The 13,208-nt window shown below is 57.3% G+C and overlaps 1 protein-coding gene across 1 annotated transcript in view; it reads right to left on the minus strand.

The window, feature by feature from the left end:
- Positions 1 to 725: 725 nt before the first annotated feature.
- Positions 726 to 13,208, minus strand: part of LOC135567781 (dysbindin-A-like) — a 20,681-nt gene continuing 8,198 nt past the window's right edge. Inside the window, exon 6 of the mRNA XM_065015003.1 lies at positions 726 to 884. Coding sequence (XP_064871075.1) covers positions 748 to 884 — 137 coding nt within the window. The 3' untranslated portion in view covers positions 726 to 747. The remainder of the gene's footprint in view (positions 885 to 13,208) is intronic.

The following is a 13,208-nucleotide window of genomic DNA, read 5'->3' on the forward strand; positions in this document are numbered from 1 at the left end:
GAGAACCTCAAGGCGTACAGAATAATAATCCCACATCACAGATAAGAGGACAATGCCACTGGAGGATTGCTGCTGTAAAGGCTTTTCTACCGAGGTGCAGGAAGGCTTACGCAGCAATGACAGTACATCGCTTTCTGTACACGTTTCTATCAAGTATCCAATTTCCCCCACAGATGTGAATATTTTAGGATATACAACGTCAATGGGTCATACAGTGGGGCAAAAGAGTATTTAGTCAGCCACCAATTGTGCAAGTTCTCCCACTTAAAAAGATGAGAGGCCTGTAATTTTCATCAGTTTGTCATACAGTGCATTTGGAAAGTATTCAGACCCAATGACTTTCTCCACATTTTGTTTACGATACAGCGTTATTCTAAAATGGATTCGTTTTTTATTCCCTCGTTAATCTACACACAATATCCCATAATGACAAAGCAAAAACAGATATAGATGTTTTTGCAAAATATATATATAATTTTTAAATGTCTGAAATGTCACATTTCCCACAGTATTCTGACCCTGCTGCTTGTTTTTCCTGGGTCGGTATGATACTATGTTATGATACTGAGGAATCCATCTGGACGCAGCACAGTGGTGCATCAAGTGGTGAACCTGTTTTTATATTAGACAATAACTCAGAGATATAGAGTTGGCGGATGGTTGTCAAGTGAAGCGTAGTATTAGCCAGGACGAATGACCACAATGTTATTATGTTGTAAAATCCTGAGGTCAGAGAGAACGGAAAACCTACCTCTTTTTCTTCTTGTAGTTCTCCAGCTGCAGGACCTGGAAGTGTCTGAAGCGCTGCTGCTCACACTGACCACACAGGTTGTCCAGGTACATCAGCCGGCTCTCCAGCTCCTCAAAGTCTGCCTCCAGGTGGGCTGTATGTGGCAGAGGGGGAGGCAACATATTACATTTAGTCATTTTAGTCATCCAGAGAGACAGGAGCAGTTAGGGTTAAGTGCCTTGCTCAAGAGCACATCAGCAGATTCAAACCAGCAACTTTTCAGTTACTGTTGCCAGACTCTGTCCAACTGCTGCTGGGAGACTGTTGCCAGACTCTGTCCAACTGCTGCTGGGAGACTGTTGTGTCTGTCCAACTGCTGCTGGGAGACTGTTGTGTCTGTCCAACTGCTGCTGGGAGACTGTTGTGTCTGTCCAACTGCTGCTGGGAGACTTGTGTCTGTCCAACTGCTGCTGGGAGACTGTTGTGTCTGTCCAACTGCTGCTGGGAGACTGTTGTGTCTGTCCAACTGCTGCTGGGAGACTGTTGCCAGACTCTGTCCAACTGCTGCTGGGAGACTGTTGCCAGACTCTGTCCAACTGCTGCTGGGTGACTGTTGTGTCTGTCCAACTGCTGCTGGGAGACTGTTGTGTCTGTCCAACTGCTGCTGGGAGACTGTTGTGTCTGTCCAACTGCTGCTGGGAGACCGTTGCCAGACTCTGTCCAACTGCTGCTGGGAGACCGTTGTGTCTGTCCAACTGCTGCTGGGAGACCGTTGTGTCTGTCCAACTGCTGCTGGGAGACCGTTGTGTCTGTCCAACTGCTGCTGGGAGACCGTTGCCAGACTCTGTCCAACTGCTGCTGGGAGACCGTTGCCAGACTCTGTCCAACTGCTGCTGGGAGACCGTTGCCAGACTCTGTCCAACTGCTGCTGGGAGACCGTTGCCAGACTCTGTCCAACTGCTGCTGGGAGACCGTTGCCAGACTCTGTCCAACTGCTGCTGGGAGACCGTTGCCAGACTCTGTCCAACTGCTGCTGGGAGACCGTTGCCAGACTCTGTCCAACTGCTGCTGGGAGACCGTTGCCAGACTCTGTCCAACTGCTGCTGGGAGACCGTTGCCAGACTCTGTCCAACTGCTGCTGGGAGACCGTTGCCAGACTCTGTCCAACTGCTGCTGGGAGACCGTTGCCAGACTCTGTCCAACTGCTGCTGGGAGACCGTTGCCAGACTCTGTCCAACTGCTGCTGGGAGACCGTTGCCAGACTCTGTCCAACTGCTGCTGGGAGACCGTTGTGTCTGTCCAACTGCTGCTGGGAGACCGTTGTGTCTGTCCAACTGCTGCTGGGAGACCGTTGTGTCTGTCCAACTGCTGCTGGGAGACCGTTGCCAGACTCTGTCCAACTGCTGCTGGGAGACCGTTGCCAGACTCTGTCCAACTGCTGCTGGGAGACCGTTGTGTCTGTCCAACTGCTGCTGGGAGACCGTTGTGTCTGTCCAACTGCTGCTGGGAGACCGTTGTGTCTGTCCAACTGCTGCTGGGAGACCGTTGTGTCTGTCCAACTGCTGCTGGGAGACCGTTGCCAGACTCTGTCCAACTGCTGCTGGGAGACCGTTGTGTCTGTCCAACTGCTGCTGGGAGACCGTTGTGTCTGTCCAACTGCTGCTGGGAGACCGTTGTGTCTGTCCAACTGCTGCTGGGAGACCGTTGTGTCTGTCCAACTGCTGCTGGGAGACCGTTGTGTCTGTCCAACTGCTGCTGGGAGACCGTTGCCAGACTCTGTCCAACTGCTGCTGGGAGACCGTTGCCAGACTCTGTCCAACTGCTGCTGGGAGACCGTTGTGTCTGTCCAACTGCTGCTGGGAGACCGTTGCCAGACTCTGTCCAACTGCTGCTGGGAGACCGTTGCCAGACTCTGTCCAACTGCTGCTGGGAGACCGTTGTGTCTGTCCAACTGCTGCTGGGAGACCGTTGTGTCTGTCCAACTGCTGCTGGGAGACCGTTGTGTCTGTCCAACTGCTGCTGGGAGACCGTTGCCAGACTCTGTCCAACTGCTGCTGGGAGACCGTTGCCAGACTCTGTCCAACTGCTGCTGGGAGACCGTTGTGTCTGTCCAACTGCTGCTGGGAGACCGTTGTGTCTGTCCAACTGCTGCTGGGAGACCGTTGTGTCTGTCCAACTGCTGCTGGGAGACCGTTGCCAGACTCTGTCCAACTGCTGCTGGGAGACCGTTGGGGAGACCGTTGCCAGACTCTGTCCAACTGCTGCTGGGAGACCGTTGCCAGACTCTGTCCAACTGCTGCTGGGAGACTGTCCAACTGCTGCAGACCTCTGTCCAACTGCTGCTGGGAGACCGTTGTGTCTGTCCAACTGCTGCTGGGAGACCGTTGCCAGACTCTGTCCAACTGCTGCTGGGAGACGTTGTCTGTTGCTGGGAGTCTGTCCAACTGCTGCTGGGAGACCGTTGTGTCTGTCCAACTGCTGCTGGGAGACCGTTGCCAGACTCTGTCCAACTGCTGCTGGGAGACCGTTGCCAGACTCTGTCCAACTGCTGCTGGGAGACCGTTGCCAGACTCTGTCCAACTGCTGCTGGGAGACCGTTGTGTCTGTCCAACTGCTGCTGGGAGACCGTTGTGTCTGTCCAACTGCTGCTGGGAGACCGTTGTGTCTGTCCAACTGCTGCTGGGAGACCGTTGCCAGACTCTGTCCAACTGCTGCTGGGAGACCGTTGTGTCTGTCCAACTGCTGCTGGGAGACCGTTGCCAGACTCTGTCCAACTGCTGCTGGGAGACTGTCCAACTGCTGCTGGGAGACCGTTGTCTGTCCAACTGCTGCTGGGAGACCGTTGTGTCTGTCCAACTGCTGCTGGGAGACCGTTGCCAGACTCTGTCCAACTGCTGCTGGGAGACCGTTGCCAGACTCTGTCCAACTGCTGCTGGGAGACCGTTGCCAGACTCTGTCCAACTGCTGCTGGGAGACCGTCTGTCCAACTGCTGCTGGGAGACCGTTGCCAGACTCTGTCCAACTGCTGCTGGGAGACCGTTGCCAGACTCTGTCCAACTGCTGCTGGGAGACCGTTGCCAGACTCTGTCCAACTGCTGCTGGGAGACCGTTGTGTCTGTCCAACTGCTGCTGGGAGACCGTTGTGACTCTGTCCAACTGCTGCTGGGAGACGTTGAACTCTGTCCAACTGCTGCTGGGAGACGTTGTGTCTGTCCAACTGCTGCTGGGAGACCGTTGCCAGACTCTGTCCAACTGCTGCTGGGAGACCGTTGCCAGACTCTGTCCAACTGCTGCTGGGAGACCGTTGCCAGACTCTGTCCAACTGCTGCTGGGAGACCGTTGCCAGACTCTGTCCAACTGCTGCTGGGAGACCGTTGCCAGACTCTGTCCAACTGCTGCTGGGAGACCGTTGCCAGACTCTGTCCAACTGCTGCTGGGAGACCGTTGCCAGACTCTGTCCAACTGCTGCTGGGAGACCGTTGCCAGACTCTGTCCAACTGCTGCTGGGAGACCGTTTGCCAGACTCTGTCCAACTGCTGCTGGGAGACCGTTGCCAGACTCTGTCCAACTGCTGCTGGGAGACCGTTGCCAGACTCTGTCCAACTGCTGCTGGGAGACCGTTGCCAGACTCTGTCCAACTGCTGCTGGGAGACTCTGACTCTGTCCAACTGCTGCTGGGAGACCGTTGCCAGACTCTGTCCAACTGCTGCTGGGAGACCGTTGCCAGACTCTGTCCAACTGCTGCTGGGAGACCGTTGCCAGACTCTGTCCAACTGCTGCTGGGAGACCGTTGCCAGACTCTGTCCAACTGCTGCTGGGAGACCGTTGCCAGACTCTGTCCAACTGCTGCTGGGAGACCGTTGCCAGACTCTGTCCAACTGCTGCTGGGAGACCGTTGCCAGACTCTGTCCAACTGCTGCTGGGAGACCGTTGCCAGACTCTGTCCAACTGCTGCTGGGAGACCGTTGCCAGACTCTGTCCAACTGCTGCTGGGAGACCGTTGCCAGACTCTGTCCAACTGCTGCTGGGAGACCGTTGCCAGACTCTGTCCAACTGCTGCTGGGAGACCGTTGCCAGACTCTGTCCAACTGCTGCTGGGAGACCGTTGACCCAGACTCTGTCCAACTGCTGCTGGGAGACCGTTGCCAGACTCTGTCCAACTGCTGCTGGGAGACCGTTGCCAGACTCTGTCCAACTGCTGCTGGGAGACCGTTGCCAGACTCTGTCCAACTGCTGCTGGGAGACCGTTGCCAGACTCTGTCCAACTGCTGCTGGGAGACCGTTGCCAGACTCTGTCCAACTGCTGCTGGGAGACCGTTGCCAGACTCTGTCCAACTGCTGCTGGGAGACCGTTGCCAGACTCTGTCCAACTGCTGCTGGGAGTCCAACTGCTGCTGGGAGACCGTTGCCAGACTCTGTCCAACTGCTGCTGGGAGACCGTTGCCAGACTCTGTCCAACTGCTGCTGGGAGACCGTTGCCAGACTCTGTCCAACTGCTGCTGGGAGACCGTTGCCAGACTCTGTCCAACTGCTGCTGGGAGACCGTTGCCAGACTCTGTCCAACTGCTGCTGGGAGACCGTTGCCAGACTCTGTCCAACTGCTGCTGGGAGACCGTTGCCAGACTCTGTCCAACTGCTGCTGGGAGACCGTTGCCAGACTCTGTCCAACTGCTGCTGGGAGACCGTTGCCAGACTCTGTCCAACTGCTGCTGGGAGACCGTTGCCAGACTCTGTCCAACTGCTGCTGGGAGACCGTTGCCAGACTCTGTCCAACTGCTGCTGGGAGACCGTTGCCAGACTCTGTCCAACTGCTGCTGGGAGACCGTTGCCAGACTCTGTCCAACTGCTGCTGGGAGACCGTTGCCAGACTCTGTCCAACTGCTGCTGGGAGACCGTTGCCAGACTCTGTCCAACTGCTGCTGGGAGACCGTTGCCAGACTCTGTCCAACTGCTGCTGGGAGACCGTTGCCAGACTCTGTCCAACTGCTGCTGGGAGACCGTTGCCAGACTCTGTCCAACTGCTGCTGGGAGACCGTTGCCAGACTCTGTCCAACTGCTGCTGGGAGACCGTTGCCAGACTCTGTCCAACTGCTGCTGGGAGACCGTTGCCAGACTCTGTCCAACTGCTGCTGGGAGACCGTTGCCAGACTCTGTCCAACTGCTGCTGGGAGACCGTTGCCAGACTCTGTCCAACTGCTGCTGGGAGACCGTTGCCAGACTCTGTCCAACTGCTGCTGGGAGACCGTTGCCAGACTCTGTCCAACTGCTGCTGGGAGGCCGACTCTGCCAGACTCTGTCCAACTGCTGCTGGGAGACCGCTTGCCAGACTCTGTCCAACTGCTGCTGGGAGACCGTTGCCAGACTCTGTCCAACTGCTGCTGGGAGACCGTTGCCAGACTCTGTCCAACTGCTGCTGGGAGACCGTTGCCAGACTCTGTCCAACTGCTGCTGGGAGACCGTTGCCAGACTCTGTCCAACTGCTGCTGGGAGACCGTTGCCAGACTCTGTCCAACTGCTGCTGGGAGACCGTTGCCAGACTCTGTCCAACTGCTGCTGGGAGACCGTTGCCAGACTCTGTCCAACTGCTGCTGGGAGACCGTTGCCAGACTCTGTCCAACTGCTGCTGGGAGACCGTTGCCAGACTCTGTCCAACTGCTGCTGGGAGACCGTTGCCAGACTCTGTCCAACTGCTGCTGGGAGACCGTTGCCAGACTCTGTCCAACTGCTGCTGGGAGACCGTTGCCAGACTCTGTCCAACTGCTGCTGGGAGACCGTTGCCAGACTCTGTCCAACTGCTGCTGGGAGACCGTTGCCAGACTCTGTCCAACTGCTGCTGGGAGACCGTTGCCAGACTCTGTCCAACTGCTGCTGGGAGACCGTTGCCAGACTCTGTCCAACTGCTGCTGGGAGACCGTTGTCCAGACTCTGTCCAACTGCTGCTGGGAGACCGTTGCCAGACTCTGTCCAACTGCTGCTGGGAGACCGTTGCCAGACTCTGTCCAACTGCTGCTGGGAGACCGTTGCCAGACTCTGTCCAACTGCTGCTGGGAGACCGTTGCCAGACTCTGTCCAACTGCTGCTGGGAGACCGTTGCCAGACTCTGTCCAACTGCTGCTGGGAGACCGTTGCCAGACTCTGTCCAACTGCTGCTGGGAGACCCGTTGCCAGACTCTGTCCAACTGCTGCTGGGAGACCGTTGCCAGACTCTGTCCAACTGCTGCTGGGAGACCGTTGCCAGACTCTGTCCAACTGCTGCTGGGAGACCGTTGCCAGACTCTGTCCAACTGCTGCTGGGAGACCGTTGCCAGACTCTGTCCAACTGCTGCTGGGAGACCGTTGCCAGACTCTGTCCAACTGCTGCTGGGAGACCGTTGCCAGACTCTGTCCAACTGCTGCTGGGAGACCGTTGCCAGACTCTGTCCAACTGCTGCTGGGAGACCGTTGCCAGACTCTGTCCAACTGCTGCTGGGAGACCGTTGCCAGACTCTGTCCAACTGCTGCTGGGAGACCGTTGCCAGACTCTGTCCAACTGCTGCTGGGAGACCGTTGCCAGACTCTGTCCAACTGCTGCTGGGAGACCGTTGCCAGACTCTGTCCAACTGCTGCTGCTGGGAGACTGCTGGGAGACCGTTGCCAGACTCTGTCCAACTGCTGCTGGGGAGACCGTTGCCAGACTCTGTCCAACTGCTGCTGGGAGACCGTTGCCAGACTCTGTCCAACTGCTGCTGGGAGACCGTTGCCAGACTCTGTCCAACTGCTGCTGGGAGACCGTTGCCAGACTCTGTCCAACTGCTGCTGGGAGACCGTTGCCAGACTCTGTCCAACTGCTGCTGGGAGACCGTTGCCAGACTCTGTCCAACTGCTGCTGGGAGACCGTTGCCAGACTCTGTCCAACTGCTGCTGGGAGACCGTTGCCAGACTCTGTCCAACTGCTGCTGGGAGACCGTTGCCAGACTCTGTCCAACTGCTGCTGGGGGTTGCCAGACTCTGTCCAACTGCTGCTGGGAGACCGTTGCCAGACTCTGTCCAACTGCTGCTGGGAGACCGTTGCCAGACTCTGTCCAACTGCTGCTGGGAGACCGTTGCCAGACTCTGTCCAACTGCTGCTGGGAGACCGTTGCCAGACTCTGTCCAACTGCTGCTGGGAGACCGTTGCCAGACTCTGTCCAACTGCTGCTGGGAGACCGTTGCCAGACTCTGTCCAACTGCTGCTGGGAGACCGTTGCCAGACTCTGTCCAACTGCTGCTGGGAGACCGTTGCCAGACTCTGTCCAACTGCTGCTGGGAGACCGTTGCCAGACTCTGTCCAACTGCTGCTGGGAGACCGTTGCCAGACTCTGTCCAACTGCTGCTGGGAGACCGTTGCCAGACTCTGTCCAACTGCTGCTGGGAGACCGTTGCCAGACTCTGTCCAACTGCTGCTGGGAGACCGTTGCCAGACTCTGTCCAACTGCTGCTGGGAGACCGTCCAACTGCCAGACTCTGTCCAACTGCTGCTGGGAGACCGTTGCCAGACTCTGTCCAACTGCTGCTGGGAGACCGTTGCCAGACTCTGTCCAACTGCTGCTGGGAGACCGTTGCCAGACTCTGTCCAACTGCTGCTGGGAGACCGTTGCCAGACTCTGTCCAACTGCTGCTGGGAGACCGTTGCCAGACTCTGTCCAACTGCTGCTGGAGACCGTTGCCAGACTCTGTCCAACTGCTGCTGGGAGACCGTTGCCAGACTCTGTCCAACTGCTGCTGGGAGACCGTTGCCAGACTCTGTCCAACTGCTGCTGGGAGACCGTTGCCAGACTCTGTCCAACTGCTGCTGGGAGACCGTTGCCAGACTCTGTCCAACTGCTGCTGGGAGACCGTTGCCAGACTCTGTCCAACTGCTGCTGGGAGACCGTTGCCAGACTCTGTCCAACTGCTGCTGGGAGACCGTTGCCAGACTCTGTCCAACTGCTGCTGGGAGACCGTTGCCAGACTCTGTCCAACTGCTGCTGGGAGACCGTTGCCAGACTCTGTCCAACTGCTGCTGGGAGACCGTTGCCAGACTCTGTCCAACTGCTGCTGGGGAGACCGTTGCCAGACTCTGTCCAACTGCTGCTGGGAGACCGTTGCCAGACTCTGTCCAACTGCTGCTGGGAGACCGTTGCCAGACTCTGTCCAACTGCTGCTGGGAGACCGTTGCCAGACTCTGTCCAACTGCTGCTGGGAGACCGTTGCCAGACTCTGTCCAACTGCTGCTGGGAGACCGTTGCCAGACTCTGTCCAACTGCTGCTGGGAGACCGTTGCCAGACTCTGTCCAACTGCTGCTGGGAGACCGTTGCCAGACTCTGTCCAACTGCTGCTGGGAGACCGTTGCCAGACTCTGTCCAACTGCTGCTGGGAGACCGTTGCCAGACTCTGTCCAACTGCTGCTGGGAGACCGTTGCCAGACTCTGTCCAACTGCTGCTGGGAGACCGTTGCCAGACTCTGTCCAACTGCTGCTGGGAGACCGTTGCCAGACTCTGTCCAACTGCTGCTGGGAGACCGTTGCCAGACTCTGTCCAACTGCTGCTGGGAGACCGTTGCCAGACTCTGTCCAACTGCTGCTGGGAGACCGTTGCCAGACTCTGTCCAACTGCTGCTGGGAGACCGTTGCCAGACTCTGTCCAACTGCTGCTGGGAGACCGTTGCCAGACTCTGTCCAACTGCTGCTGGGAGACCGTTGCCAGACTCTGTCCAACTGCTGCTGGGAGACCGTTGCCAGACTCTGTCCAACTGCTGCTGGGAGACCGTTGCCAGACTCTGTCCAACTGCTGCTGGACTCTGTCCAAGACCGTTGCCAGACTCTGTCCAACTGCTGCTGGGAGACCGTTGCCAGACTCTGTCCAACTGCTGCTGGGAGACCGTTGCCACTCTGACTCTGTCCAGACTGCTGCTGGGAGACCGTTGCCAGACTCTGTCCAACTGCTGCTGGGAGACCGTTGCCAGACTCTGTCCAACTGCTGCTGGGAGACCGTTGCCAGACTCTGTCCAACTGCTGCTGGGAGACCGTTGCCAGACTCTGTCCAACTGCTGCTGGGAGACCGTTGCCAGACTCTGTCCAACTGCTGCTGGGAGACCGTTGCCAGACTCTGTCCAACTGCTGCTGGGAGACCCGTCCAACTGCTGCAGACTCAGACTCTGTCCAACTGCTGCTGGGAGACCGTTGCCAGACTCTGTCCAACTGCTGCTGGGAGACCGTTGCCAGACTCTGTCCAACTGCTGCTGGGAGACCGTTGCCAGACTCTGTCCAACTGCTGCTGGGAGACCGTTGCCAGACTCTGTCCAACTGCTGCTGGGAGACCGTTGCCAGACTCTGTCCAACTGCTGCTGGGAGACCGTTGCCAGACTCTGTCCAACTGCTGCTGGGAGACCGTTGCCAGACTCTGTCCAACTGCTGCTGGGAGACCGTTGCCAGACTCTGTCCAACTGCTGCTGGGAGACCGTTGCCAGACTCTGTCCAACTGCTGCTGGGAGACCGTTGCCAGACTCTGTCCAACTGCTGCTGGGAGACCGTTGCCAGACTCTGTCCAACTGCTGCTGGGAGGGAGACTCTGTTGCTGGGAGCCAGACTCTGTCCAACTGCTGCTGGGAGACCGTTGCCAGACTCTGTCCAACTGCTGCTGGGAGACCGTTGCCAGACTCTGTCCAACTGCTGCTGGGAGACCGTTGCCAGACTCTGTCCAACTGCTGCTGGGAGACCGTTGCCAGACTCTGTCCAACTGCTGCTGGGAGACCGTTGCCAGACTCTGTCCAACTGCTGCTGGGAGACCGTTGCCAGACTCTGTCCAACTGCTGCTGGGAGACCGTTGCCAGACTCTGTCCAACTGCTGCTGGGAGACCGTTGCCAGACTCTGTCCAACTGCTGCTGGGAGACCGTTGCCAGACTCTGTCCAACTGCTGCTGGGAGACCGTTGCCAGACTCTGTCCAACTGCTGCTGGGAGACCGTTGCCAGACTCTGTCCAACTGCTGCTGGGAGACCGTTGCCAGACTCTGTCCAACTGCTGCTGGGAGACCGTTGCCAGACTCTGTCCAACTGCTGCTGGGAGACCGTTGCCAGACTCTGTCCAACTGCTGCTGGGAGACCGTTGCCAGACTCTGTCCAACTGCTGCTGGGAGACGTTGCCAGACTCTGTCCAACTGCTGCTGGGAGACCGTTGCCAGACTCTGTCCAACTGCTGCTGGGAGCCGTTGCCAGACTCTGTCCAACTGCTGCTGGGAGACCGTTGCCAGACTCTGTCCAACTGCTGCTGGGAGACCGTTGCCAGACTCTGTCCAACTGCTGCTGGGAGACCGTTGCCAGACTCTGTCCAACTGCTGCTGGGAGACCGTTGCCAGACTCTGTCCAACTGCTGCTGGGAGACCGTTGCCAGACTCTGTCCAACTGCTGCTGGGAGACCGTTGCCAGACTCTGTCCAACTGCTGCTGGGAGACTGTTGCCAGACTCTGTCCAACTGCTGCTGGGAGACTGTTGCCAGACTCTGTCCAACTGCTGCTGGGAGACTGTTGCCAGACTCTGTCCAACTGCTGCTGGGAGACTGTTGCCAGACTCTGTCCAACTGCTGCTGGGAGACTGTTGCCAGACTCTGTCCAACTGCTGCTGGGAGACTGTTGTGTCTGTCCAACTGCTGCTGGGAGACTGTTGCCAGACTCTGTCCAACTGCTGCTGGGAGACCGTTGCCAGACTCTGTCCAACTGCTGCTGGGAGACTGTTGTGTCTGTCCAACTGCTGCTGGGAGACTGTTGTGTCTGTCCAACTGCTGCTGGGAGACTGTTGCCAGACTCTGTCCAACTGCTGCTGGGAGACTGTTGCCAGACTCTGTCCAACTGCTGCTGGGAGACTGTTGTGTCTGTCCAACTGCTGCTGGGAGACTGTTGCCAGACTCTGTCCAACTGCTGCTGGGAGACTGTTGTGTCTGTCCAACTGCTGCTGGGAGACTGTTGTGTCTGTCCAACTGCTGCTGGGAGACCGTTGCCAGACTCTGTCCAACTGCTGCTGGGAGACCGTTGCCAGACTCTGTCCAACTGCTGCTGGGAGACCGTTGCCAGACTCTGTCCAACTGCTGCTGGGAGACCGTTGCCAGACTCTGTCCAACTGCTGCTGGGAGACCGTTGCCAGACTCTGTCCAACTGCTGCTGGGAGACCGTTGCCAGACTCTGTCCAACTGCTGCTGGGAGCACGTTGCCAGACTCTGTCCAACTGCTGCTGGGAGGGAGACTCTGTCCAACTGCTGCTGGGAGACTGTCCAACTGCTGCTGGGAGACTGTTGTGTCTGTCCAACTGCTGCTGGGAGACTGTTGCCAGACTCTGTCCAACTGCTGCTGGGAGACTGTTGTGTCTGTCCAACTGCTGCTGGGAGACTGTTGCCAGACTCTGTCCAACTGCTGCTGGGAGACTGTTGCCAGACTCTGTCCAACTGCTGCTGGGAGACTGTTGCCAGACTCTGTCCAACTGCTGCTGGGAGACTGTTGCCAGACTCTGTCCAACTGCTGCTGGGAGACTGTTGCCAGACTCTGTCCAACTGCTGCTGGGAGACTGTTGCCAGACTCTGTCCAACTGCTGCTGGGAGACTGTTGCCAGACTCTGTCCAACTGCTGCTGGGAGACTGTTGCCAGACTCTGTCCAACTGCTGCTGGGAGACTGTTGCCAGACTCTGTCCAACTGCTGCTGGGAGACTGTTGCCAGACTCTGTCCAACTGCTGCTGGGAGACTGTTGTGTCTGTCCAACTGCTGCTGGGAGACTGTTGTGTCTGTCCAACTGCTGCTGGGAGACTGTTGTGTCTGTCCAACTGCTGCTGGGAGACTGTTGTGTCTGTCCAACTGCTGCTGGGAGACTGTTGCCAGACTCTGTCCAACTGCTGCTGGGAGACTGTTGTGTCTGTCCAACTGCTGCTGGGAGACTGTTGCCAGACTCTGTCCAACTGCTGCTGGGAGACTGTTGCCAGACTCTGTCCAACTGCTGCTGGGAGACTGTTGCCAGACTCTGTCCAACTGCTGCTGGGAGACTGTTGCCAGACTCTGTCCAACTGCTGCTGGGAGACTGTTGCCAGACTCTGTCCAACTGCTGCTGGGAGACTGTTGCCAGACTCTGTATAATATTTTCATGTGAATATTTCCAATAAAACACAAAGGAACTATTATTCACTACACTACTGAAACACAAGTGAACACTGACATCTGGTGGTCATATAGGGAAACTGTTTGTACTTGGAGCACTATTTATTAATTAAAATTTTATTTAACTAGGCAAGTCAGTTAAGAACAAATTATTATTTACAATGGCAGCCTACCCCGGCCAAACCCTCACCTAACCTTAGACCGCTGCGCCACTCGGGAGCCCAACCACTATCACTGTCCAAAGTCAATGACAACTAAAAAGGAAATATGACATTTTTGAGGCATTATCTGGAACTCTATACAGGGCAGGAACAAATCTTACAAATGTAAATATTCTAAAGAAAG

Source organism: Oncorhynchus nerka, unplaced genomic scaffold (genome assembly GCF_034236695.1).
Source record: "Oncorhynchus nerka isolate Pitt River unplaced genomic scaffold, Oner_Uvic_2.0 unplaced_scaffold_1835, whole genome shotgun sequence".
NCBI lineage: Eukaryota > Metazoa > Chordata > Actinopteri > Salmoniformes > Salmonidae > Oncorhynchus > Oncorhynchus nerka.